This window comes from Xyrauchen texanus, chromosome 30, assembly GCF_025860055.1.
Source record: "Xyrauchen texanus isolate HMW12.3.18 chromosome 30, RBS_HiC_50CHRs, whole genome shotgun sequence".
Taxonomy (NCBI): Eukaryota; Metazoa; Chordata; class Actinopteri; order Cypriniformes; family Catostomidae; genus Xyrauchen; species Xyrauchen texanus.
In genome coordinates this window covers 19043001-19068533 of record NC_068305.1, presented here as the reverse complement: position 1 = coordinate 19068533, position 25533 = coordinate 19043001, and the positions used below count along the sequence as shown (strand labels likewise).

The window sequence follows — 25533 nt, the reverse complement described above, 5'->3', positions numbered from 1 at the left end:
ACATTTGTATGTAATAAATTGTTTGTTAATAAACTTTGTTAAATTTTTCACTGTGCTCCTAAATTTTTTCATTTAGGAGCGCATGTACTCCTTGGGAAAAAAGTTAGCGTAGAGCCCTGAATAGTGTCCATTCACAAGCAAATGAGTCTTATGAGCCAGTGCTTTCATTTAATCGCTCAAAACTATTCATTTTAGAAACAGTCTTATGAATCGTTCACTTTAAGAACTCACTAAATCAGTCAGAGCGGACTGAACATCCAACTCATTATTGAACCTCGCTATAGCAAAAGCATAATTCTGTAGGAAAAATGTTACTCTTATTTAAAAGAACAAGGAAACTTTTACTCCATATGATTCATCCTTCTAAAACAGATTATTTTAAAGTTATTATAGTCAGTAATATGAAGCTGACCCATCCTAACCATTTAATACTATCTTTTCAAAAGTTACACATATTACATGGACTATTAAGCTCTAGGCTGCATCAAGCTTTACTCAAACCATTCATCTGTAAGTGAGAATCATGTCCTCCAACATTATCATCAGCCTTCTTTTTGCGTAACTCAAATCTGCAAGAGGTAAGCTTCCAGCCGTACTGATTCCAAATCACATACATTTCTACCAGTGTTAAAGGCCAATGCTGATTTTACTTGAAATATGCACCATAGGTTAAAATTACCAGCAAAGCACCACCCACAAAAAAAGAACTTTCTAACCATCATTTGTCAAGTTTACAAATATTACATCAGAAAACTTTCACTGTATTCTTTTTTTATTTCAGCAGAGGGTTTGGGGAGAAGAGGGCATACATAATTCAGATGTCCGAGACCATCAAGCTTTATTAGATTAATCTGAACACTGGAAACTAATGATGAATACTTCTGCCAGCAAAGTTGAGAACATTCAAATGCCCAAAACTTTGCAGGCACCATAACTCCCCTCGCCTACCATAATATGCCCAATCAGACTCAATTAATTACCATAAATTATCCCCCCAAAAAATGACAAAGTCTGTAATGAACAAAAAACAATAACCATATTTGCGCAGTATAGATTAAATCATGACTAGACTACACTTTTATGATTAGATTTACAGTCTAACTGACTGTACAGTAGGGCTGAAACAATTAGTCGACATTCGACAATGTCGGCAATAAAAAAATTGGTCAACAAAAATTTCAATTGTCAAATAGTCATTTGATCATATTTAACGTAACATGAGATCACATTAAACTTACTAGACTAGAATAAACTACAATTACACAGCTCACAGTCCAGATGCACTCTAAAATTTCCAAACAGCTTCAGGTGATGTAGATTGCAAAGTATGAGGGTATTATAATGCAAAAATACTGAATACTGAAGCTCATTGTGAAATACAGCGGAGACAGAGTTGATGTTCCACTGAAACAAAACATGAATGTCAGAATTTATTACTGAATGATTCCCTTTAATTCAGTGAATGTCATTTAAGGGTATTTTTAAAAGATGATTTTGTCCTCTTTATTGTTAGTAAACAAGTTTAACATAGCCTTTTAAGTCAGGGCACAAGCTGAATAGCTGGTTAAGAGCTAATGATTAACCATTGGAATAATCGCTGAATAGTTTAATAATCATTCTAATATTCATTAGATTAGTTGCAGCCCTACTGTACAGTTATCGTTTCAATGGGCTGTACTACACTATACAGTGCACTCAGCACCAGTTTTGGATTAACAGGAAAATAGCCCATAGGTTGCCACTTTAAGAGAAGAAATAAAATAAAAAATTGTCACTATCATATTTGAACCACTAGCAACTAGTTCAAACTAATTAAATTATTTTGCAGTCCAACTATCATGTCACCGTACATAACAGGACATCTATTTGTGTCACCTTTGCCCACTTAAATGCAGTCCGTCTTCTCCTGGCCTCTCTCTTCAGCTGCCGGGCATTTTCCTTGCTCCAGGTTTTATCTCGAGGTTTTACAGACAGGCCGACAAGGCCACGAAGAACAACCATCACAAACTTCTTCATCTTGCTGAAATCCCTCAAAGCAAAGCCTTGGAGACTCTCTCGTTCAAACAATTAAATCAATCACTGATCGCAGCAGAAACAGTAGCATGCAAGGGCTGCCTGCAGCGAAAAGCCTTCAGTAGTCATGCTAGCTGTGTGACTGCTGAAAGTGAGGGAGGTTGTGAGTGAGAAAAAAGGGAAATCAGAGGAAGACGGAGGGAGGGTGCTTCTCTCATCAGAATTGTGAAGGGCGCGCCACCCGGTCCCCTCAAACACGATGCTGCCTCGAGAGAGTCGATGACAAAACCCCAGACTAGAGGTGGCTGATGGGTGCAAACATTAGCTAAGGATGCTAGCTGCACTTCATAGCATGGAGAGGTATTATTTTTGCATCACCTGTGTGTGAGACATTACAAATCAAATACCCCAGCTTTAGTAACAGTCAAAAAGTCAACAAAACAGCTAAGAACACAGCTAATCCCACTGAAGACTAAATTACATGTTAACTAACAGGTAATTCACTGCCACTGCACCCTGAGCTCTAATGCAACTCAATAATATGAGTGAGTACTTATATTTAATTACAGTTTTGCCTAATCTAAGCCATGCATTTCAAGCTAAATATAAAAGTTTAGCCAGAACTAAATTATACTGTATGAAATAAACAAATACAAACACCAACAGGCAAACACTTTACAAGTCATCGTAAAATCAGGCCAATGGTAGTCTATATGCTGCACAGACACCAACATTTAGGCATATCTGTCATTTTTAAGAGTAGATGGCTATCTATTATTGATGCTGCCAAGTTAAAATGCGAAATGAGGCATTAAGAGGAAAAAATTGAAATGGAGAGGCAATTTTTAATAATAAATGCTGAAGTAGATTTTAGTACCTGGAATTCCCCTCTTTTGAGAATATAAATTGGGAATCTTGAAAGCCTTTAGAAGTCCTCTTGAGACACCAAGTGTGAAAAAAGTTTTTAAAAAGCCAGGCTAAACCATTCAGTATTTTTTTGAAAAGTATAATTTAGTGACATGCATCAAATTAAATGCAAAGGAAGCACATGCTAATTAGCACTGCAATTATTATCTTTTAGAACCTTTAAGAACCATTGCTCTTATTGAATATTAAAAAATGCATTTTTCAGTTGTCACTTAAAAAAGCCCAAAAGACGTGCATTATGTAATTAACACATGACATCCAGAGCAAATTTCTGATTTCAGAAAATATGTTAGGTGGTTTTCATATTGGCACATTTGCTGCGGTCCGAATCAGAGTGCGATTGTTCCTGGCGCCCCCTGCAGCATTGGTCTGGTTTCAGACTCTTTCAAATTATGTAGAACCCTAGTGCTTTTCTGTCATCAAATTAAGTCCTCACAAACATGCACATGATAAAGATAACAACACAGGTCACGATGTGTGTGTATGTGTGTGCATAATTTTTTATTTGCACATGCAAACTAGAGTGAACATCACTTGTGCCTCTGTACGTCATACACCATAATTCAGCAGATATGCATGTCCGGGGGAAGGCGACTATATCTAAAGCTCGCAAATGGTAAGAGATTGCCCAGATAACAGGCTAAAGTTACCTCATTGTAGGATGTTCAATTACATCAATGATGCAATGCTGCGAAACTCTGGATAAGTGTTGCAATAATTGTAGTCTGGACAAAATCTATTTTGTTAGCTCAGAGCACAGCACTAAAAAAAACAACCAGCTAGTCATCTGGACTGTTACTTCTTAAAAAATTGAGTTTGAGTCAAAGAGTAACTCATTTAAAAGTACTTTATGAGTATTGAGTACTGAGTAGCAAAAGCTATGCCCCCATAATAAAAACTCTATGCAATTTTGCTGGCGTCTATGCAATAAATACAATTTAAAAATGAGGCACACATTTCTGGCCGTTTGCCAGTAAGAATAGAAAATATAGGTATTTCATAGGTCTTTGTGGCTGACAACTTTTAAAATACATCACTTATCTATGAATCTTTAAACACTACATGAATCTGATTTAAAAAATAAAATAAAAGGGCGACACGATTACAGAAACGAAAAGATGAAAAAGTAATTTTTAATATCATAATGTATGAAACGATTACATTAAAATCAGTTTATGTGCAGGGTCTAATTTCCCTTAATGCCGACTGGGAGTTATTGTTGTGCATAAAACATGTTAAAATCAATACAAGGAATGCAAAACAAAAAAACACTAAAAAGCAAATGGCACTGCAAATGAGGCAGTAGAGAAGTTGTTTGGTACAGGGGCCACATCGGGCTTTAAAGGAATAATTCACACATCAATTTAAATGATCTTATTATTTAGTCACCCTTATGCCATGTATGACTTCTTTCATGAGCAAAACAAAATGTAAGATTTTTAGAAGAATATTTCAGCTCTTTTGGTCCATACAATGCAAGTGAATGGGTGCCAAAATTTTTAAGCTCCAAAAAATCACATAATTCATCATAAAAGTAGCCTAATCTGTGTGACTCCAGTGGTTAAATCAATGTCTTCTGAAGAGATATGATAGTTTGGGTGAGAAACAGATCAATATGTAAGTCAATGTTTGCTAGAAATTCTCCTCACTGCTCAGTCAATCTACACTTTAACTTTCACTTTCTTCTTTTGTTTTTGTTGATTCACATTCTTCATTCATATCACCATCTACTAGGAAGGGAGAAGAATTACAGTAACGTGAGTATTTGTAATTCATAACTTTTCACCTCTGCCAGCAAATACATACCAGACTCACTAACCTGATGCTCTTGACTTGTAAAACTCAACTATAATGCTCCTGCGAGACATAGCATGGTGCCTCAATATAACAATGTTGAAATATCAACTGTTTCCATACAACATAAAATAGGGGATAAGAATTTAAACTTGCCATAACTTCAAGCTCATGTCTGTAGGCTTAACCAAATTAAAATTTTGATTTAATGGTGATTTAATTTTATACAACAGGAAATGAGTGCTTTGAGAAAGCCCTGTTCTCTGGAGAAAGTGCTTTATAAATCATACAGTCCCTTTCCAAAAAGGAGCTTTTTTGAAAGTACAAGAGTGCCAGAGGATTTTCTTGGAGGTTTTTGAGTGACTGTCTCTCATACAGTAGCTAGCTCTTGTGACAGACACCATTTATATTTTATGAGCTCTTCTATTTGAAGGATGGCAGTAAAACAGAAGGCATTAAAGAAAGTGAATGAAATCGTAATGAGCTCAGTGGTGGGGAAAGGGGAGAGACAAAAAACAAAAGATGACACGAAAGAGCAACCAGAGCAATTGTATTGTATAATTGTATAATTAATGTATTGACTTGTTTTAAAGAAAGGTTTTTATATAAGTAATCAAACACGATCACACATATTCTAATAGACCAACTTGTAGATGTAAAAAAAAAAATGAGTAGCACCATTTTATTCCTAAAATTTTATTACAACATGTATATTTTCTTGACAGCTATTGGAGGTTTGCTCCATCAATAAGGGGAAATTGAGAAATTTCTAGATTGCTGAAGTTATGGGTCAGGATGGTTGACTAATGGATACCTTCAACAGGAAGATTACAATCAGACTACAAATATTTTTAATTGTTGGTCTATGCAGTTGTCTTTGGCTGTTATTTTTGCATCTCACACCATCTTCAGATCCCTTATCTCAAGACCACTCTTTTCTGTTTCATTCCAACCAGCTATTAAAAAAAAAAAAAAAAAAAAAACCACACACACACACCCTATGTGAACGGCCCTTATGAAATGCGTCAAATCAGTGTCTGGGTGGACATGACCTTAAAACAGTGTTATAATACTGGGCTTCCTTTAGACCCATTCAGTGGTGGATGGCAAAATGTCGGAAGACTTGGGTTGGAGCAAATACGATTTTTGACCACTTCATATAACTTTATTTCGTTTGGAAAACCTTTCTTTAAAGCGAATTTCATTTTGAATTTACATCAATGTATCTGTCATAACTTTAAGCTATATTTAATAAAAGCAGCACATGTAAAACAACATCTAAGTTGAATTGAAGTGCGTACAACAACTCATAGCCAAGCTTACACAGCTAAAATTGGATGGCCGATACAAGTTCTTTTGCGAGCAGATTGAAAAAATAAAATGGATTTCACTACAAGTGTCACAGTTCCGGCATTTGTGCTGACACATACTGTTGTTTGTTTTTCTCTCTCCCTTGTTTCTCACAGGTGGAGCTGGCACACGTGATCAGTGTTTCCATGGGAATTCCCAGGGAGGTGCCGATCATGGCAATTATTTACTTGCCTGTTCCACCTGCTTCTCACTGATTGCACTCCCTACTTATTCCTTGTGTTTTCCCTCTTTCTTTGCCAGTTAATTGTTTGTGGTCAAGTGTTAAACGTGCTCTCTTGTTTAGTTAGAGATTGCTCGTGTGTCTGTTGGTTGCCTGTCTCTAGAGTGGTTACCTTCTTGTTCGCCGTCGCCTGTACTGTCGCCCAGTTCCCTTGGAGGAGAATTCCTCTGACTCTGCATGGGAAACTTGCCTGGGCTTTGCACCACACCAGCGTCAACAGACTCTCTTTGGATTCTCCTGACATCCACAATGCACAAACTCATTATATTAACACACTCATTCCTTAGCCCACTGAGCGGCTATAGCTTTTGACTCTGCTCATAACAGCAGATGGTGTTGGGTGCACCGGTCCTTGTTTACAAACCTTGTTGTTAATAAAGTCATTAAATGTATCCCTCTGCGTTTGGTTCCCTATGTCTCTCCTCACCCTCTGACAACAAGTTGTGGCAGTGATTACGAGTTTGTTGTTTGTTTAATCAATGAGAAAGAAAACATTCAAGACACTTTCAGAAGCTATTTCAGTTCACCTGCTGGACAAGCTGAGTGTCAGTATTATCATGAATGCATATTCTGAGGGTTGATTAGAAATAATCGATTGTAGAAAAATAATATTGATGATTAAAACATTATCATTTGGAACTAGAGTGATTATATGCCACTGCCATGCATACTGTATATACTAGTGTTAAGTACATTGGTTTAAAATCACTGCGTAATTCACATTCATAATAACTGCTAAAAAATAAATGTTTGATTGTATTTTATTGCCATGTAAATCTACTCATGTTATGCATTTGCTCAAATCCCTGCATGCTATGAATTATATGTGACAATTTACCATTCCAAGAGTCTATATAAAAAGGCACTCAAAACAAAAATCCCATTTAATAAAAACCATCTTCAGTCTGACCCATTATTAGATACTTTAAAACTTAACTGCTTTTAATGACTGTAAATGATGCACAGCAAAAACTATTACATAATTTTATGGGGACACGATCCATTTTTGGTATACAGAGTCATTTTGATACAAAGACATGCAGTACATACTGAGTGTAATGCAAATCACAGCAATAGTAATACTATTAGGCAAAAAGAACACCTAAGAACCATAAAGCTTGTTTAAAAAAAAAGGTGATACAAAAGGCAAAGATGATGCAATGTAGAAAAATAAATAAGATTAAATGCAATGGCAAAAATGCAGCAATACAGAATTCATTATGAAGACAATCCACATAAGATCAGAGAATATTTTTAAAGGGGATGCAAGGCTGTGATACAACAATATTATTAAAATGTTAACACATGTCATTACATAAGAGAACCCATAAGTCTTTGCTGCTCATTCAGGATTTCTTCATTGAGTTCCTTTAATGTCGGTTGTCAAAAGAGCTTGCTGTGATTTAGCGCCAGCAGTTGCCCTGGTTTTGGTAACTGCAGCGGCTCCCGAAACATGAGATTTGGATCATATTTTATTGGTCAGGGCATTTTAGAAAGAAAAAGGCATTTAAAAAGTAAAACACACACCATAAAAAAACAAAACAAAAAACTTGCTTTGTTTGTATGTGAATGTTCACTCCAGGTGTGAATTTATTCAAAGGAAACCTTATTTTGATTATAAATTTTAATTGCAGTGAGAAAAAACGGCAAAAATTCACGTTTGAGTCAGATAACTATTAGATAGAAAGATGTAGGGGCCTAGACAACCAGAATCTGTTCATTCTTATGACCTGGTATGAGTTTGACGAAGAAAGAAAAAGTAGTGGGAGGACTATGGCAGGAGTTTAGACCAAGAACAAGGATTTGAATTGAATTCTAATTGGCAGCAATTTAAGAGAACAACAGCAGTGTAGCATGAATATCAGAAAGCGGTGTTCTCATCTCAAACTTTACTTTATTTTTTATCACAAATAAATAACTAACTGAGGAGTCCTGAAAAAACTGGAGCTATATGATGGAAGTGTGAGAGAAGGATGTGGTTGCGTCTGCTACACAGTGCCCCAACAACAGCATGTTAGCAGCTCACTACTCTGGTCTCCATTGGCTTCCTGAATCACATGCACAAGACAGTATGAGACCAGATGAGACAGGCATGCTCTCTCGCTGACTGACTCTGTGACAATGATGGCATTACAGAGCTGTGGGGCACTCCGCCAAGTTTGGTCAATTCAAAACTTAAATTCCTCTGTGGGAAGCTCATTGGTTAGTCCCGGATCAAGGAAATGTCCAGAAAAGTAAACATGATGTTTCAGGCTGAATGTGTGCTCCAGTTCTAACAGAATCAGTCAAAACAACACCTAGACCATCTACAACTTCTAAGGGTTCAGGACAAAGCCAAATAAAAAATTAAAAAACACTCTACCAGACTACCAGAGAGTATATAAGTTCCAATTAACTTATAACCAGTTTCAAAATTGTTGTTACTCAATTAGATCATGATTCACTATCACACTATGACAAAACACCCCTGATTCTCTGACTTTTGAAGGTCACTTTTACCTCTTCTTTAGAATTCATGATATTGGATCTAATTCAATTGCAGTTATCCAGAATCCATTTTACAGTTTAGAACACCTCAGCTGAGTTATTTCTCAAAATAAATAAACAGCTGAATCGGAGACCCCTAAATGAAAATGATGAGGGGCAGGATGATCAATGTGACAAAGTAGACACCTATTGTGTGAAACACTGTCCAGATCAGATGTCATTGCTCTGTCTTAACATTAATTCCTCATGCTGGTAAAGAAGAAATACAGCTCAGCACTACAATGGCCATAGCAAGCAATAACAAAGACTGCTCTTAATTAAACAAAACTACAAATAAAGCCTGAGAAAATGGATATAAGAGGCTAGGAAAATAATTATTTAGAAAAATACTTGTGAATTAATGTCTAAATAAATGCATAAAAAAAGGTGTTATTATAGCTACATTTCATATCAGAGTCTGTTGGATATTGGTATTTGATAATGCACCATACTCCAACAACAACAGACCATCCTGATTCCTTCCCTTTGTGGACACTGGTTGAATAAGTGAGCGCAACATTGTAAAGCACACCCATTCATAATGCACTACAAAATAAGCACTAATAAGTTGATACTGATCTCAACAACAACACAACACTAAATAAGGCTATTCTACTCCTCAAAAAACTCTCTAGAGCTTAACGTAGAGCATCAGAACTGCCGTGTGTGATTGCTGATCAACTAGGCAGGTCCGCTTTTAATATCCAGCAATAGGCTGATTTTTCAGAGTTCCTAAATTGGCCCACAAGGGTTATTAACTGGTTCAGCAGGCAAGGGGAGTAAACACATCACTTACCTACAAGGAAAACTAGCCTTTTGTCTGCTCTAGGGTTCATGGTATACCATGGTTTGAAATTGACGGATATCATACCATGTAGGGCAGTGGTGGCTCAGCGGTTCAAGCCCCAACACCGCCAAGACACCACTGTTTGGCCCTTGAGCATGGCCCTTGTACCTATCTGCTCCAGGGGTGCCGTATCATGGCTGACCCTGCACTCTGACCCCAGCTTAGCTGGGATATGTGAAAAATAAATAATTGATCAATGTATTTTTATTTTTTATGTACATTTGCCTATCTACGGTATTGAGAAAAAAATGCAACCAGACGGAGAATCTCATATGCGTGTACGCATCTCCTTTATTCCTTGTCTGCGTGTCAGACTCGTCAACTTGCGACACACACACACACACACACACACATGCACACGCACACGTGAAAATGTCTGAGAGAAGCGAGGCGAGGGGTCTGACATGACTGTGTGTGTGTGTGTGTGTGTGTGTGTGTGTGTGTGAGTTAAAGCTGTGTTTCTCAACTGGTCTATTTGGACTGGGTCGTGGACAGCATGGAAAGAACAATGCCATGGTTCTCCCATTGAAGATATTTTGGCGGCCGCCCAAGTGATAGACTATTTAGGACAGCCTACGTAGATTTAATGATAATCTCACAAACAGCTAAATCAGACATGGGCAACATACGGCCAGTGGGCTGGATCAGGCCCTCCACATGGTTTAATGGGGCCCGCGGCTCATTTATCGTAAAAGCGTTTTTATTTTTCATTGGATATTTCAGTTAACTTGCATTGGGACCTAACACGTCTCCACAAGCATTTAACATGCTTGCCAGATAAGAGACGAAACACTCCAGTTTGAGATTTATACTTGCGCAAATTGGAAATATTCTGCCAAATGTTATACTTATTTTGTGCAATTTGGCAACCATGCACGTCTCGCTTTCTCCTTTGAACAAACTTAGCGATCTGTAGTGCAATATTCTGCTCAAGGAAAAGTGTTATATGGCTGCTCTGTGTCCATTCTTGAGGCTGCTTGTGATGTTTGGTGCTACTAATTTTGCAGGTAAACCTTCTCAGTGATTAAATTAAATATAAAAGTAGATCTCGGCATCATTGACATGCGAGCAAAAGCAAGCCAAGCGACGAATATGTAAATGTACTTTTTATTTGTGCAATTTAGAAATGTTGAAGTCCCTTCGCACCAGTATGTTAATCTAACTCTTGCTGTAATAATTTATCATAGTCATGCAGCCGGTGTTATTCAGTTGTGTGCTGAAAGTCAATCCATTGAGGAGACCCGCATCATGACCCTTTTAGCATGTAAACGGGTAAAGTTTTAGAAGAAAAAAAAATAAGTAAACTCGCCCGCTTTTGCGACAAACATTAAAGTTCTATCAATTTCTTTTTTTATTATTATTAAAACTGAATAATAAATTAACAAGGAAGTAGAGATGGCAAAATAAATTTATAATCTCCACCTTTATTCAGTTGTTTAATGCCTGATAGAAAAGTATCTATCTTTGTAGAGCAATACAATACTTTAGGCAATTGCAGAATAGTCTCACTAGTCGCAGATACACTTCAGAAAATTGAGCACACAAATATTCCTGGGCATAAAAGATACAAAAAACAAATCAATGCAGAACATTGTATCTCAAAAGTAATACAATGTGGCCCCCTATGCACTACTTACAGCCCGATGTGGCCCCTTTACCAAAATAGTTACAAATATTAATAATTACACACACATCACCTTTACAAATTTGTTTCAGGATTTTACATGAGTAAAAGAAACTGTTATATTTTGACAAAATGTTTCAGTTTCATATGAAATAATCTAAAAAGTTAGAATCTATTAGACCTCATTTTATATCAACAGTGGCAGTTTTAGTTAAAGTTTCAGCTAGTATTTATTTTTCATACATACATTAATTTAGTATTATTATTATTATTTAAGACTAGCACAATGACCTAACCATGGTAATGAGGAGCCTTTTCTTCTGTGGAATATGTGTATAAATATGTAATATTAGTCAACAAATGGGATAATAATGGGCTCATATGTAAATATGCCCTTCAATTTTTTAAAAGGGGGAGAGACAACTTCCTGTAGATTTTGTTGATGACATCATCAGCAAAAATAATGACACTTGATGCATGTCCATGTACTGGAAAACCATGAACAAAACTATGCATCATAAAAGGAAATGCAACCCAGGATACATTAAAAACAGGTTATGTTTGATCTATGGCAGGTCGACACTTGATTTCCAATGTAAAATCTGTCCTGAAGCAAAACCAGTTGAGAAGCACTGAGTTAAAGGTACAGACAGGAGCAGTCTGGCCTCGCTGTCGCGCACCTACAGTATATGTTAACTGTTAATAATCATAGGACATTACTTTAAAAGCTCACACAGCTGATATTTTTCATTTAGTAGTTTAACATGCAATGATAACATGTAAACTAACATGCTTTAGTTATACAACATGTTATATTTACATATTTTTTATCACGTTTATAATTCTGTTTATTATAATTCTGTTAGCTTTCTTATTTTTTTTCTATTTATTTATTTTCTAAAGGGAGACTTTTTCTTACATATATGTACCAAGAGTGGACGCCGCATCATTCTTAAAAGTGTAAGACATACCTCAATAAAATGAATGGTTTCAAGTTTCAAATTATAATAAAGTGTTTGCTCAAAAATAAATAAATAAAATAACCCTTCTGTTTTCACTAATAATAGTAATACCGTATACCGTGATATTTTCTGAGATGAGATCATACCGTGAAAATCTCATACTGTTGCAACCCTAGTCTGCTCACCACTTTCACATTACATAGAGACCCTGGCACAGGCTCTAAAATGCATCAGTGATCCTGTTTCCAGCACAAAGGTAGAGCAGGGCATTCTTCTGTAAACAGTAGCCAGTGACATGTTTGGAGATTTTGTGTGTCTATGACCTCTACTGAGGTTTGATAAAGTATGCTAAAGTGTGAGCCAGACTCTAGATGTACTCACTCAGATACTTTGCTTAGATGTTGCACTGGTTCGCCCAAATAGCTACTGGGCAGTACATATGTAGGCATGTCCCATCATGCATCTGCATCCCCAGCATGATAAAGTAAACTAGGTCATGGAGGATGCCTCTTGTGATGAAAGTGGCATATACTGTAGACTGTACATAAAAGTCTGAAACAATGAGTCTAGTATAGTTTTTACAAAGCTGGCCAATGGGAAAACAGCTTCTGGGAAAAACAGAACATGGTTGTATTGACCTCGGAGTTTAAGCAGATTGGAGAGCTTCATACACTGATTTCAAAATTAATAGGTAACTGCATGGCCTATAGTATTCTTTAGTCTGTGCAGAGAAGCAAAAGATACATAATTGTAGGCGCTTTTTTTTCCACGCCCACACTAATCACTTTTGTTTGAAAACTCATTGATTTTTCTACATTTACGCCCTTCATAAACATTAGAACAACCTTTTGTTCTAGTGTGGACGTGACCTTTATAATTCTTCCAATGTAGCAGGCCTTTGCAAGCCTTTTTAGCCCCTAAGATACAATCTTGAGAGATCTTGCAAAGAATATGTCAGTGATGTGTTTTGATGTCATCTGTTCAAAAGACTAAGCACCCCAACAAACCTCAGCACAAACAGACATATGGATTATTCCTTTATGTTAGTTGGACAGAGGAAGGGGCGTTGTGCATGTATTGGTCAAAAGGTTCTTGTGACACAGCATGGGACTATAACACAAAGTGCAACTTTAACCTCAAGCTGAACTCAACCACACCGTGCTGTGAAATGTTTTTTTTTCTGTTTACCTCTCTTTTGGTTGTTTCCATGGCTGTGAGCCAATAGCAGCATGGGCAGCTTAGCGGCTGAAGCTACATTTAAAGAATGCCAATCTCAAAAGAGAGAGAAGGTGCAGGGGCTTCAGCATGTATTAAACTGAACCTAATGTCCTTTGTTTGAAAAGTGCTTTACATCTAATTTTGCTTTCAATACTATAGGCTATACTTTGAATGAAAAATCTTCCATGTACATTTCACAACTTAAAGAAGAAACCTACAGAGTTTCACACTGGCAAATCACATGGTAGTTTCACTTTTAGGAGTAAAAACACAAATCTAAATAGAAGTCTGGTATTTTAATGTACTGATAAGCAGAAATCATTAAGATTCCTTCTAGGCTAGCAAAACAACATCATATCCAGGTGTATTTAAAGAGCTGGATAAGCAATCAGTGTTTTCTGTTTGAGATGCTCAATGACAGGACAAATCAGGGAGCATGAAGCAAATATGTGCTTGAGCCGACATTTGGCATAGTACTCGGGTTGCTAAGCACATGCATATAGTCTAACTTACAAATGGAATCTGAAATTTAAAAAAATGAGGGCTGCTGAAGTCCACCGAAACTTGAGAGATTAAAATAAATGGTTTACCTCACAAGATTATACTAGATAATCATGGTAGGCAGTGATAACATAAAAATGTCTAGGAGGACCCATATTTGTTTATTGACAGTCAGGGTCACAAAATCCAATTTTGTTAACACACTTAACAGCTTTATGAGTTAATTATGCTCATCAATGTTAATGTTTACAGACACAAAGCTTCCTTCAGAGTTAATGTGTGATCTCAAAGCAATTTACCTGCTGGGTCTTAGAAGTTATGGCAACTCACGGAGTTACAAAACAGCAGATTTACTGTATTCAGCTCTTAAAGAGAATTGAGGGAGGGACATGAAATTCTGTCATTATGATTTAGCACAACTAAACTATCAAGGCATTAGGCTCAACCGAGAAAATAAAAAAACTCTCTTAACGAACCACAGAGCTACAATATAAAACGAATGGCTGCCATTAGAGCATGGCGAGCTTGGGTCAAAAAGAATTCAGAGGATGGGCAAGAGCTTTGTCATATTTTAAGGTTCAACCAATTCTGTTAATCTAATGTAAACCCATTGTATACAGCTTCAGACTGAGATATTTTACTTAAAGAGCTAAATGGAAACAGCAGAGCATCAGGCACAGATAGTATTCTTGCATGGAATATATTCCTGTCCACAGCCCATTAGCAGCTTTCTGAAAAATGATCTTATAGATCCCCTGGCAAGGCAGTAAGCGAACGTTTGCAGACCACCACAGTGCATCTCTTAGCAATTCATAAATCAAACCAAGACTTTCACACTAATGTCAAGAAGTGTTATGAAGTGTGATGATGTCTTTTGCAATGAAAAACACTATGGGGATGCATCCAGTTTCTTTATGACACAGTGATGAGTGCTCAAACATTTGAACTGCACTGAAATAAGAAGCCCAATCACACTCATCCCTCACCTTGTAAATCGTAAGGACACACTGACAGGTCTGTCGACGTAAACAAATTCCCAAAAGGTGTTCATTGCTGATTTGAATAGACAAATAAAAAAAGACAAGGCATACTCACAGGCATCATTTTTGCTTGTGTCAGAGGAACATCTGGTCTTCAGTCGGATTCTCTTTTCCTTTCACAAGACCCTCAATGTCCGACCCGAGATCACAGCCCTCTGCATATCAAGAAAACAACATAACTTGCAGCAAGTTACACTGTAACGCATGACTGTCCACAACACCCAGTCAACTACAGGCCAAACAGGCCACAACCCTGTGCTGTCACATCTGGCTGCGGCCACAGCTATAATTGAACGCTTTAACGTGATAAGCCACCGTTCATCACATTAATCACTATTAGCTGAGTCAAGCAAATGAAACAGAATCTGAGCGTTAGAAGAAGCTAGCCGAACTGGAAAATCAGCTCTGTGTGTAGCAATGGCAGATGCTTGATGTTTCTGTACACCCACTGAGAGTGGGGATTTAAACCGGTTCATTGAAGGTTTATCATTTAAGGACATTTAGTTTAAAGGTTTTCACACTCTCTCTCTCTCTCTACCCTACTCGTTTCTCGCACGGGTCTCACAACTGCTAACCACTTAGCACGAATAGAACAACACCTCGCTAGCCTGCAAATGTTCACAAAACGAATAAACAACTGTTATTTATCATTCACATGTTATACTCACGTGTTACGTGTAGATATGTGCCATAATCCTTTAAAAAGGAGCATGAGTGATATTTGTAGCAGATAGCAGCCGAGAATCGATTCACTCGCGAGATAGCTAAACTAGTTAGCCTGCTAACTGTAGCCAGGTAAACACTTAAATACATGAAACGAAATCAGAACGCGCTCAATGCTCTAAAGTCGGTCCGATGTATGAATATCTTTCAAAAAAGGCAATAGAGCCATACGGGCCGAATCCTGATGAGGCGAATAACAAGCAGCTCGCGCTGTTCTGTTGGTTGAATGATGGCACGCACCGACGTAGAATGGCAGGAATGTGGCATATAGACACTACTGGATGTCTGTCTGTTTACTCATAGAAATCTCGTAAGTGATGAATCATACCTGTTGAGGATGTATGCCCTGATTGAGATTTTGTAATTTATATATACTGTACTGTGCAAAAGTTTTAGGCACTTGTGAAAAATGTTGCATAGTGAGGATGTCTTAAAAAATAATATCATAGATAATTTTAATTTATCAATTAACAACATGCAAAGTCCAGTAAACATAAAAAAAAAAAAAAAAAAAAAAAGCTACATCAATATTCTGTGTGTCTGCCTTCAAAACAGCATAAATACTCCTAGGTTCACCTGGACACAGTTTTTCTTTGTTGTTGGCAGATAGGATGTTCCAAGCTTCTTAGAGAATTTGCCACAGTTCTTCTTTCTTTTTCGGCTGTTCTCAGTTGCTTTTGTCTCTTTATGTAATCCCAGACTGACTCGATGTTCAGTGGGGGGCAATGCCATTTGTTGCAGGGCTCCCTGTTCTTCTATTCTATTTGCAAAAGTAATGTTTGGGAGTCTAAAATGTATATTTTCTATTGACACACTAAAGCTGAAAGTATAAATACACATCTAAAGACAAATGTTTTTGTGAAGCATACATGCCTAAAAATTTTGTACAGCACTATATATATATATATATATATATATATATATATATATATATAAATAAATAAATATATATATATATATATATGAGAAATGGTTAAGGTATCATTTTTAACTTACATAGAAATGTAAAAAGTTAAATCTCCTGTTCTGGATAGGTTTTTAACACCCACTACATATGAATCATATGAACGAACTACATTTAAATACCATGGAGACTCTCTCCTTCTCTCGCTCTCTATAATGAGTGTTGTCCTCAGCATTTTTATAACGCAGCATTTTCAAGTAATTTACCAAATCCTGGAGTACTCCAAACACTGCACATTTTGAATGACTCTAAGGAACTGATAAGTTGAACGATGTCTGTCAGGGAGACTTCCAAAAATGTGTTCTATTAGGGGTCCTCCAGGATCAGTATTTGGAAGCATGCTATATCACATGTGCATTTACATAAATTCATTTATAAAATATGATCAAAAGGGCATTTTGGTGGGAATGCAATGTCAGATCTGTGTCCTCTGAAAGAATCTATATAAAATGAAATAGCAGCATTTAAATGTCCATTATTCAGGCATTAAGCAATTAAAAAACTTTTGCAAGACTTGTTTAATATTTTATTTCCATAAGTTAACAATGATTCAAACTGGTTTCATGTTGTTAGGAATAATAAATCTGTAAACCCTTTACAAATGTATTTCCTGCAAACCATAGTGAAACACAAAGCAGTGAATTGTCCACTGGGTGATCCAAATCAAGCATTTTATTGTTTCCATAACACAAAATACAGATATCCAGCTGAAGTTCTTATAGGGAAGATTTACAGAGAGGGCATGGGGAATGACATTATCACCCGGTGGTCCAATTAATGGGCTGGCTCTGTGGAAAAAGTAAAGTCAGTTCCCAATTTTTTCTTGACACATAAATAAGCATCTGTAATAAAGCCCAATACTACAGCAGTCATTTTAGTCATCACAGTCAATTTAAGCAGTCATTGTCTACAACTGAGTTTTCAGTTCATCAAAAAAACAATAAGAACATCTGCATTCTGTATCAGACATTGCCTTTGGTTTTACAGTTATCAATACAATTTTGAAACTATCACAATATTAACTTTGAACATTTCTACAATGTTTCCAGTAAAATAATCTTGCACTGAATTACAAAAAAGTAAATACTTACTTGACTGCACTGCTTTCTTCTTTCCTGCAATGCAAGCATTACAACTTTTTAATACCGTATCTCTATGCTCCTGTTATTTTGAAAATGACCAAATTTGTTGCTTTATGCATGCAACAAATACATTTCTGTTTCTGAATATGCGGTGACAAATTATCAGAAAAATGACCTCTATTTTTTTTTTTATTTGGCATAATTCTAAACCTTTGTTAATAAATTCGACAGGCTTACACGTCATGAATGTGAGACTGAAAATGACTTCATGAAAGTGTGAAGACAGAAACTAATAATAAAAGAGATGTTGTAAGGGGGCCCTTTTATTCTACGGCATTTTTGTAATTATAAAAATTAGACCTACACTAAACACATCAAAACAATAAATACAAAATATCAAAGTATCCTTTGAACGCCCCTGTTGAGAACCCCTGATGTACACTATTGAAGAGCTCTTTAACAAACTTGACCTCTCACCTCCATATGAAAGTTTGTAGTACATGAAAGTCATTATTCCTACACCAGCCCACATCTCTTGGTATGCCTTGGTGTAGTAAGGGGCCACCTTTGTCCACCAGCCAGCGAATGCACCACCTGCCATCTAGTGATCAGAACAAAAAGATGCATGTAATTGTTTAAGGCCTCAAAAATATGTCCATGAAACATCTGTGCAAATAAGGAGCTTGCTTTAAACGTAGAGACGATTCTGATAAAAAGTGATTTACAGTTTAGATCAGATATATAATTACACGAAACCAGTAGCACCTTCATGAAAATTAATCAAACATTTACGGATCATTCAATTCCATATCTCTCAACATGAACGCATTTCATTTCGATATTAGGAATTATTAGAACAAGACAGTGTCATTAATGATAGTACACTACCATAAAGAAATATCTGTATTTCACTTGCTGTCAGAATAAGTTTAAGCACAGTTATTTATTTATTTATTTATTTATTTTAGTGCGATCACTAGTCACGTATAGAACAGTTGCTCTTTTAACAGTCTAATAAAAGGTATACAAATGTACACCCGCTCATACAGTGAAAATATTTGCCTTGTTCCACGCTATTCAGATGTCAATCTTGCAGGGTTGATAGCCGATGCTGATTCATTTTAAGGCGCTTCAACGACGCCATGGCATGAGCCAATAAGCAAAATAAACATTGTAACAAATGATATCACATCTCCTTGAATTGTTCAATTATTATTAAACATGTTACAATTGAAATAATCTGGCAATTACAATAACATAAATGTATCTCACCTCTAGAAAATAAGCGCACTGGAGCACTCGAAGAAGGTCACTCACTGCTCAAAGACTGCTTGGTAGAGGAGACACAGCGGAAGAGCTGCAGTTTCCGCTTTGTATTGAAAAGCCCCAGTACCAAAATAAAGGTCCTACTGGTTTACTTACAACTTTGTAATAATTATATACATATTTATTTATTTATTTTGCTGATATTTATTACGAAGACAAAATTCACCAACAATAAACATGTGAGAAAAGCAATAAAAAAGAAGCAAACAATTTGACAGAAGCAAATAAATGTAACATGGTACACTTTGGCGACAATTACACGCATGAGTAATTACTTTATTACTCATGTAATAAAGAAAATCAAAAAAATCCAAAGCACAAAATTGTAATTACTGGTATTGCTGCTGTAGCCTGTTGTAATAAATGATCACAGCCTCTCTGTAGCCTGAAAAAGAAGTAGGTATAAACCACTGAGCGTCTTAAGGGGGATCTCAGTCCTCCCACACAGTGGATCATCTTTTGAAACAGTCTTTATTTTAGCTAACCAGTGCAAAGTGGCCATTTGTTAACAAAATCAAGTTTTTTTACGAACGCCCCCCTACTTCATTCCCTAAACCCAGCGAATTATGTGATATAATTTGAAAGCGGAGACTTTGTTGAACAAAAAAAATTATATATGAATTATTTATGTTTTATAGTTTTAACAGTGATATTTGTAACAAGACCATAGTAAACACATGGAAGCATGGATTTTCTACACTGCCATGGTAAAAACACGATTTCTATGAAAAAAACGATGGCATTTTTGTAATTATAAAAAATAGTCCTACTCTAAACACATGTAAAAAAAACAAAAAAAAAAAAACAATAAATACAAAATAGTTATTATCAATCTGTTTCTGCCTAAAGTACAGTTAGTGTTACTATAGTAAATTCAAGGGTGGTGATGAAGTATTCTGTGCTGAATTCAAATGGTTCCGCTTCTCGCGCCTTGCTTCTCACTGATTCTCACAGCGCTGCGAGTTTAAGAGCTCGAGCTTTTAGAGCTTTGTGCTCGCGCTACCCTGTCCATTGAGCCGTATCCATCTACAGAGCCATACAGGTGCAATTAGCCGAGTTTGTGCCTCTGCCTGTGTATTTGATGCTGCTAAACCAGATACTTCAGATGCGTCTCTATGACTTCAAAATGAAATGAACCGCGGTACAAATGGATACCAACCCGTATAATTGAGTCTACGTTTTAATGCAAAGAAGAATATGACGATAGATTTGATTATTTTTACTAAACGACCCCAATTGTAAACTAACGCCCCCCTCTCTACTAATTTACTCGTTGAACGGCCTCGTTGAGTACCCCTGGGTCTAAGGTGTTTGGACAGGGGCTAAAATCTGTTCAAGGAACGAAAACCGAAAACAAACTAAACGTTTTGCAAACCATAACCAAAAACGGGAACAAAGTGATTTTCAATATTTCCGGAGTGAAAACTTTATTTTTAAATGCTGATATGATAACCGGTTATAATACTGGTTAATTTAATTCCAATATTTTTTTGCATGAAACCAAAGGCCAAAAGGTTTATCACAGTAGATTTTTGTAACTAGACCACTTCATGTTGCCCAAAAAAAATTAAACATGTGCTTTGATCGTGAAGGAAACTGCTGCATCACACATTTATTTACCATTCTGTGAATGAAGACTTTTTCAACAACTGCGTATAATTACTACATATACTGTACATTCACAGCTAATCCAGAAACAAGGAAAACATTATTAGAGGTAAAAAGTATATTTCTCAGTTCTTTCCAGTCCTCACTGATTTATTAGATATGATGCATTAATGCAGATTTGATTCCATCGGGTTTTGACTGAGAAGCAGATCTGTATTTAAAATTATACTTAACCGTTAATTAACTGAATGCTTGTTATGATTTCCATGCTGATAAATCCACCACACAGGAAAAAAATTAATTGCTTATTTTCGCTTCTTTTGGTGAGGCAAATGGTTATTTTTCATATTTTTCCAGACCAATTGCTTCTCTTGGGAGATCTGGCAACAATGCAATTGGTATATCACCAACCCCTTAGTGCAGAGTATTGACATTTTAAAAAGAACATTATTAAACTTTTATTTTGTTCTAACCAGTTACCATTTGGAAAGGAGGCTTCTGAAGTTTTTGATCAGAACAAACCAAAATGGAAAAGAGTTTTTTAGTCCCTGCTGCTGGGCCCCTGTCTGTAGGGCCCATTAGAATCGTCCTTACCTTCCCTGACGCTATGGTGCCCCAGTAAATGGTAATATTTCTTACAAAAAATGGGAGTATACACTATTTATCATAAAGAAGTGTACACTGTACCATTACTTGGTGACATCGGTTGCTTGTGGCGCATCCTGCTGGGCATTTTGAGTGTACAGTATATGTTATATGTCACACACACAACAGTGGACCCAACTGACAAATGCAAAGCTCTTGACTCTCTCTGTCATTTATTGCTTACAGAATACAAATTACATCATTCACTGCTTACAGTCCCACATCTGCCCAGGACCTGTAACAAAAATGTCCCCTTTTACACTGTTTTAAAACTACTTTAAAATGGAAGCTTTATTATTTTTAAGGACAATTACCAAATTTGTTCTTCAATGCTAAAGTTTGTGAGCCACTTTCAGCCCATGCTACCCGAAAAAGAAAGAACAATTCTGTCGCTATTTGTACACAGACAGGCAGACAATATTAGTTTGTACCTCTGATGTAAAAAGCTGGGGAGAGGTAAGAAACATGCTGGGCTGTTCATGGGTAAATGCAGCGAGCAGGACCCACTGAAGTGCAAACGTTGTGTAGTCCTCTGCCCTCAGGCTAATTTCTACTCTGTAATCCACAAATATAACTCACAAAAAAAGACAGAATAGGCTAGATAACTGCTTTAGTTGAATGCTCTCGGTGCATGCTGATGTGTGTGTGTGTGTGTGTGTGTGTGCTTCCTCCAATTTGCTCAGTCATTAGCTGTATCTCTTGGAAAGCTATACAGCCCAAAGTACAAATGTTATTTCAATAGAAAGGAAATTGACACAAATTATTGGTCAGTTTCCAAAGAGAGGCAATAATATTAAATGAAAAAATGATCTGCCATATGTCACTAAAATCTGAATTTTGTTAACCTTTTTGAGTGATTACAAAACATTATGGCTCATATTCCAAGATTTAACATTACAATATGCACCCTCTTCCTCTTTGTAGTCAGCACTGAAACTGGAGAGGTAATTAGATATTCTCAATGTTACAAGTGTAGGTCAGAGAAGAAGGGACCTTGCCAAGAGGAGGGACACACAAAAAAGGGTCACGTTGTTTTTTTCTCACACAATTAGGTCGCCCTCACAATGTGGTGCTGTAGGCCTCATAAGTAAAAGGATGGAAGTAGGGCAGGCTCCAATCTCGGTCAATAGAGTGAGGGCCGCCAGCCCGCAAGTGTTTATCCACGTAGCTAGAAATAGTAGGGATCTCCTTCCTATGCTTTGCCGGCTCCTCTGATGAAGACTGAGATGCATTTTCAGCCCAGTGATTTCTATTACCACTCTCTGTAGGTGGAATGGGAGCAGCAGGAATTGCTGGAGGAGCTGAAAGGAGTGAACGCCTCTGCACTTTTTCTTCCTGTCTCCTCAGGAAGTTCCTAATAACATGCTTGAAGACACCCACCAGCTCCCAGGGAGGAATGTCATTGTGGGTCAAAAGATCATAGAGCCTTCATGAAGTGCAAAAAACAATGTTTAGTTAAATCTTAAATAGAAGATGTATATGTAAAATAATTCTGCACTATATCCTTATGCAGGTGCATGATTAAACAATCCCATTAGAAACAAGAGCAGGAAAGAAAGTCCAACCAAATTACAATTCCAACCCACTTTGTATACCTTAAATAAAATTTCTTGATGACTTAAAGATGAGACAAAGTAATCTGTCACATTTACAAATACAAAATGCTTAGAAGAATTTTATATCTGTTTAGACTTCTATATTCCAGTAGTTATCAACTGGTTTTGCTACAGGAACCAAATGTTACATCAAGTGGCAACCCAAGACAGTACCAAAACTGTTTGTTGTACAAAGAAACCCCCAAAATGTGAACCCCAAAATCTAACTTTTGAACTTGTTTAATATTTATTAAATATTAACACATTGTGGTTGGCACAAATCCTGTTCATCCTTACTGCAAGTGAACCTATATTTAATTTTGGGACACATTTACTTTGTGTAAATTTGCTCATGTTTTTGGAGGATGAGGGCATGTCACTCAACCTAGCCAAGTGGGTATCTGCCTAATTTACCTAGTTTCTACCAAGTAACAGATGAATTTGCGCTACAATACTGTAGAGTTTTAGCTTTGACATAAAAAAAAAAACCATATGAGATGCGTTTTATCCTGTATTTTAAAAGTTTAAAACCTGAATTTTTCTATCCAAACTATGCATGATCATATGGTTAATTAAATGTTTTTATTTTTTGCATGTAGCATTGTTTTTCCCTGAACAGACCTGCGTTTGGGTTGCGACTCACCAGTTGAGAACCACTGGCATAAAGTATATTAGAAAAATACCTTAACCGCAACACAGAATGTGAAGCTCATCCGCAAGGCACGAGGCCGAACTGCAGATTTCAGAACTATTTATATCCACACATTTTTCTCACCTGGAAAGTACAATGGTGGTTTGTGAGGGTGGGATGCGCCCACAGAGGTGCTCTAGCTGATGACGCTCAGAGGCAGGTATGAGGGCAAGCAGGCTAGGGTATACTGGGGGGCGACGGTATGCCAGAATGCCACGGGACAAGCAGTACTGGAACTCCTCTTCTTGAACCTGAAGTGCTCTTTGCTCTAGCTGCCAAAGCAGTTCTCGCAGCAACATTCGACCTGGGCTTATAGGTGCCATGCATCCTTGAGCTGGGACACTTTCTGTGTGGTGCCATTTGGAACAACCAAAGAATGGCATTGCTGGGCTGCAGTGGAGGAGCAATAAGAAAGTGTTCGATTAAGTGTGTTGTTGGAACAGTGGATGCATTGCAGTCTTTCTCTTCTTTCTTTGGCCATCCTCTTATAATGAAATCTGACTGTTGATAAAGAGCTTGGTCTTCAGTAGACAGTCCTTCACACTGTATCACATCAAATTTTGTTGTGCACATTCTGAACTGACAGCTTAGTTGATTCAGCAGCATACAATTTCTATCTATTCAACTAACTGCATCTGCAGGACAATCCTGTTGTATGTGTGTGTTTTTTCTCTAGTATTTGGTCAATCTGGCAGAACATAACTTATTCTCATAACTTAGTTAATTCACATCATTAGCCATATTAATCAGTGAAAAAAATGAACTATTTTGAGAAAGGCTTAGAAATGTAAAAATATTTAAACGCTAAAAACAAACTAGACTATTTGGCGAGCATGTATAAAATGCACTTTACATCAATTTAGCTGATTTTTTAAAATTTTATTACATATTAAGCAGTACAGGGCACATGACGTTTCCAGACAGATTTCAAAACAACCTATATTTGCCAAGAAAAGTCTAACTGAGAAAGAGAATGAAGAGATGGATAAATGCATTGACTTGGAATGGTAAATACAAGCAAAAAGCAGGGCAAAACCGTTGCAGTTGAAAATAGAAACAGGAGGGAACATGCATGAGATGATGGATGGTGCAGAATTTGCAGGAGGGCTATATTACCACCAAAGTATTCAACACAGAGGACAGGAATATGAGTTTTAGTAATAGTGATGAAAAGAGGATGGAAATTAGAATACAAATGATTTAATTACCTTCCAGGTCCATTATGCCTCGACTCCATCTGTTGCCCTTGAAAACGCCAATTGCATCAGGTTATGCCAATGAAATTAGAAAATAAAGCAAGGGAGATACAGACTGGGAGATTACAGACAAAAAATATAGATGGATAAATAATAGAAGGGAAAAGTATCCTGAAGAAATGTTGCTCTTGCAGTAGAAAAGTATCCGAGATGCAAATAAGGGGTTGGAATAAGAAGAGTGAAAAAGAGAAATGACAGAAAGGCAGAAACAGGGGGTAAGGCAAACTGAGTGTGTGCTAGTGACATGAAGGAATGATAGGACCGGGCAAAGTTTAGAAGAAGAATGAGACTGTTTTCCCAGCCCACAGCAAACTGCCTTTGTCTCTCTGCTCTGATTTCCCAGCCCACTTTTGACCCAGCCCGCTTTACACTCAAACATGCAGCATGAACACAAATACACACTCTTTCAATTTCAGCTCATAAAACAAAAAATAACACACATACTCACATGTAAATATTGAATTATACTAAAAATCCCATGCTGTGTTGTTTACGCACCCTTTTGTCTTCAATGGTCAAGCCATCTTTCAAATAAGACTGACACTGTCACACTCTGACCTCTTTATCTGTAGCTCCCTGGTGTGTCTTCAAAATCTTTTT

At 36.9% G+C, this 25533-nt stretch overlaps 2 protein-coding genes across 4 annotated transcripts in view; both read right to left on the bottom strand.

Annotated features, from left to right (window-relative positions):
* Positions 1-16017, bottom strand: part of LOC127623555 (apoptosis-stimulating of p53 protein 1-like) — a 58583-nt gene extending 42566 nt beyond the window's left edge. For all 3 annotated transcript variants that reach the window (XM_052097939.1, XM_052097941.1, XM_052097940.1), the window contains exons 1-2: positions 15712-16017; positions 15099-15198 (exon numbers count right to left, since the gene is read on the bottom strand). In XM_052097939.1, the coding sequence (XP_051953899.1) occupies positions 15099-15107 (9 nt within the window). In that variant the 5' untranslated portion in view covers positions 15108-15198; positions 15712-16017. The remainder of the gene's footprint in view (positions 1-15098; positions 15199-15711) is intronic.
* Positions 16018-21456: 5439 nt separating this feature from the next.
* Positions 21457-25181, bottom strand: LOC127623561 (protein RD3-like). Its single transcript, XM_052097953.1, has 3 exons — positions 24886-25181; positions 23762-24067; positions 21457-22817 (listed from the first exon to the last, which is right to left on the bottom strand). The coding sequence occupies exons 1-3, from the start codon at positions 24912-24914 to the stop codon at positions 22451-22453; spliced, it is 702 nt and encodes a 233-aa protein (XP_051953913.1). The 5' UTR covers positions 24915-25181; the 3' UTR covers positions 21457-22450.
* Positions 25182-25533: the final 352 nt, after the last annotated feature.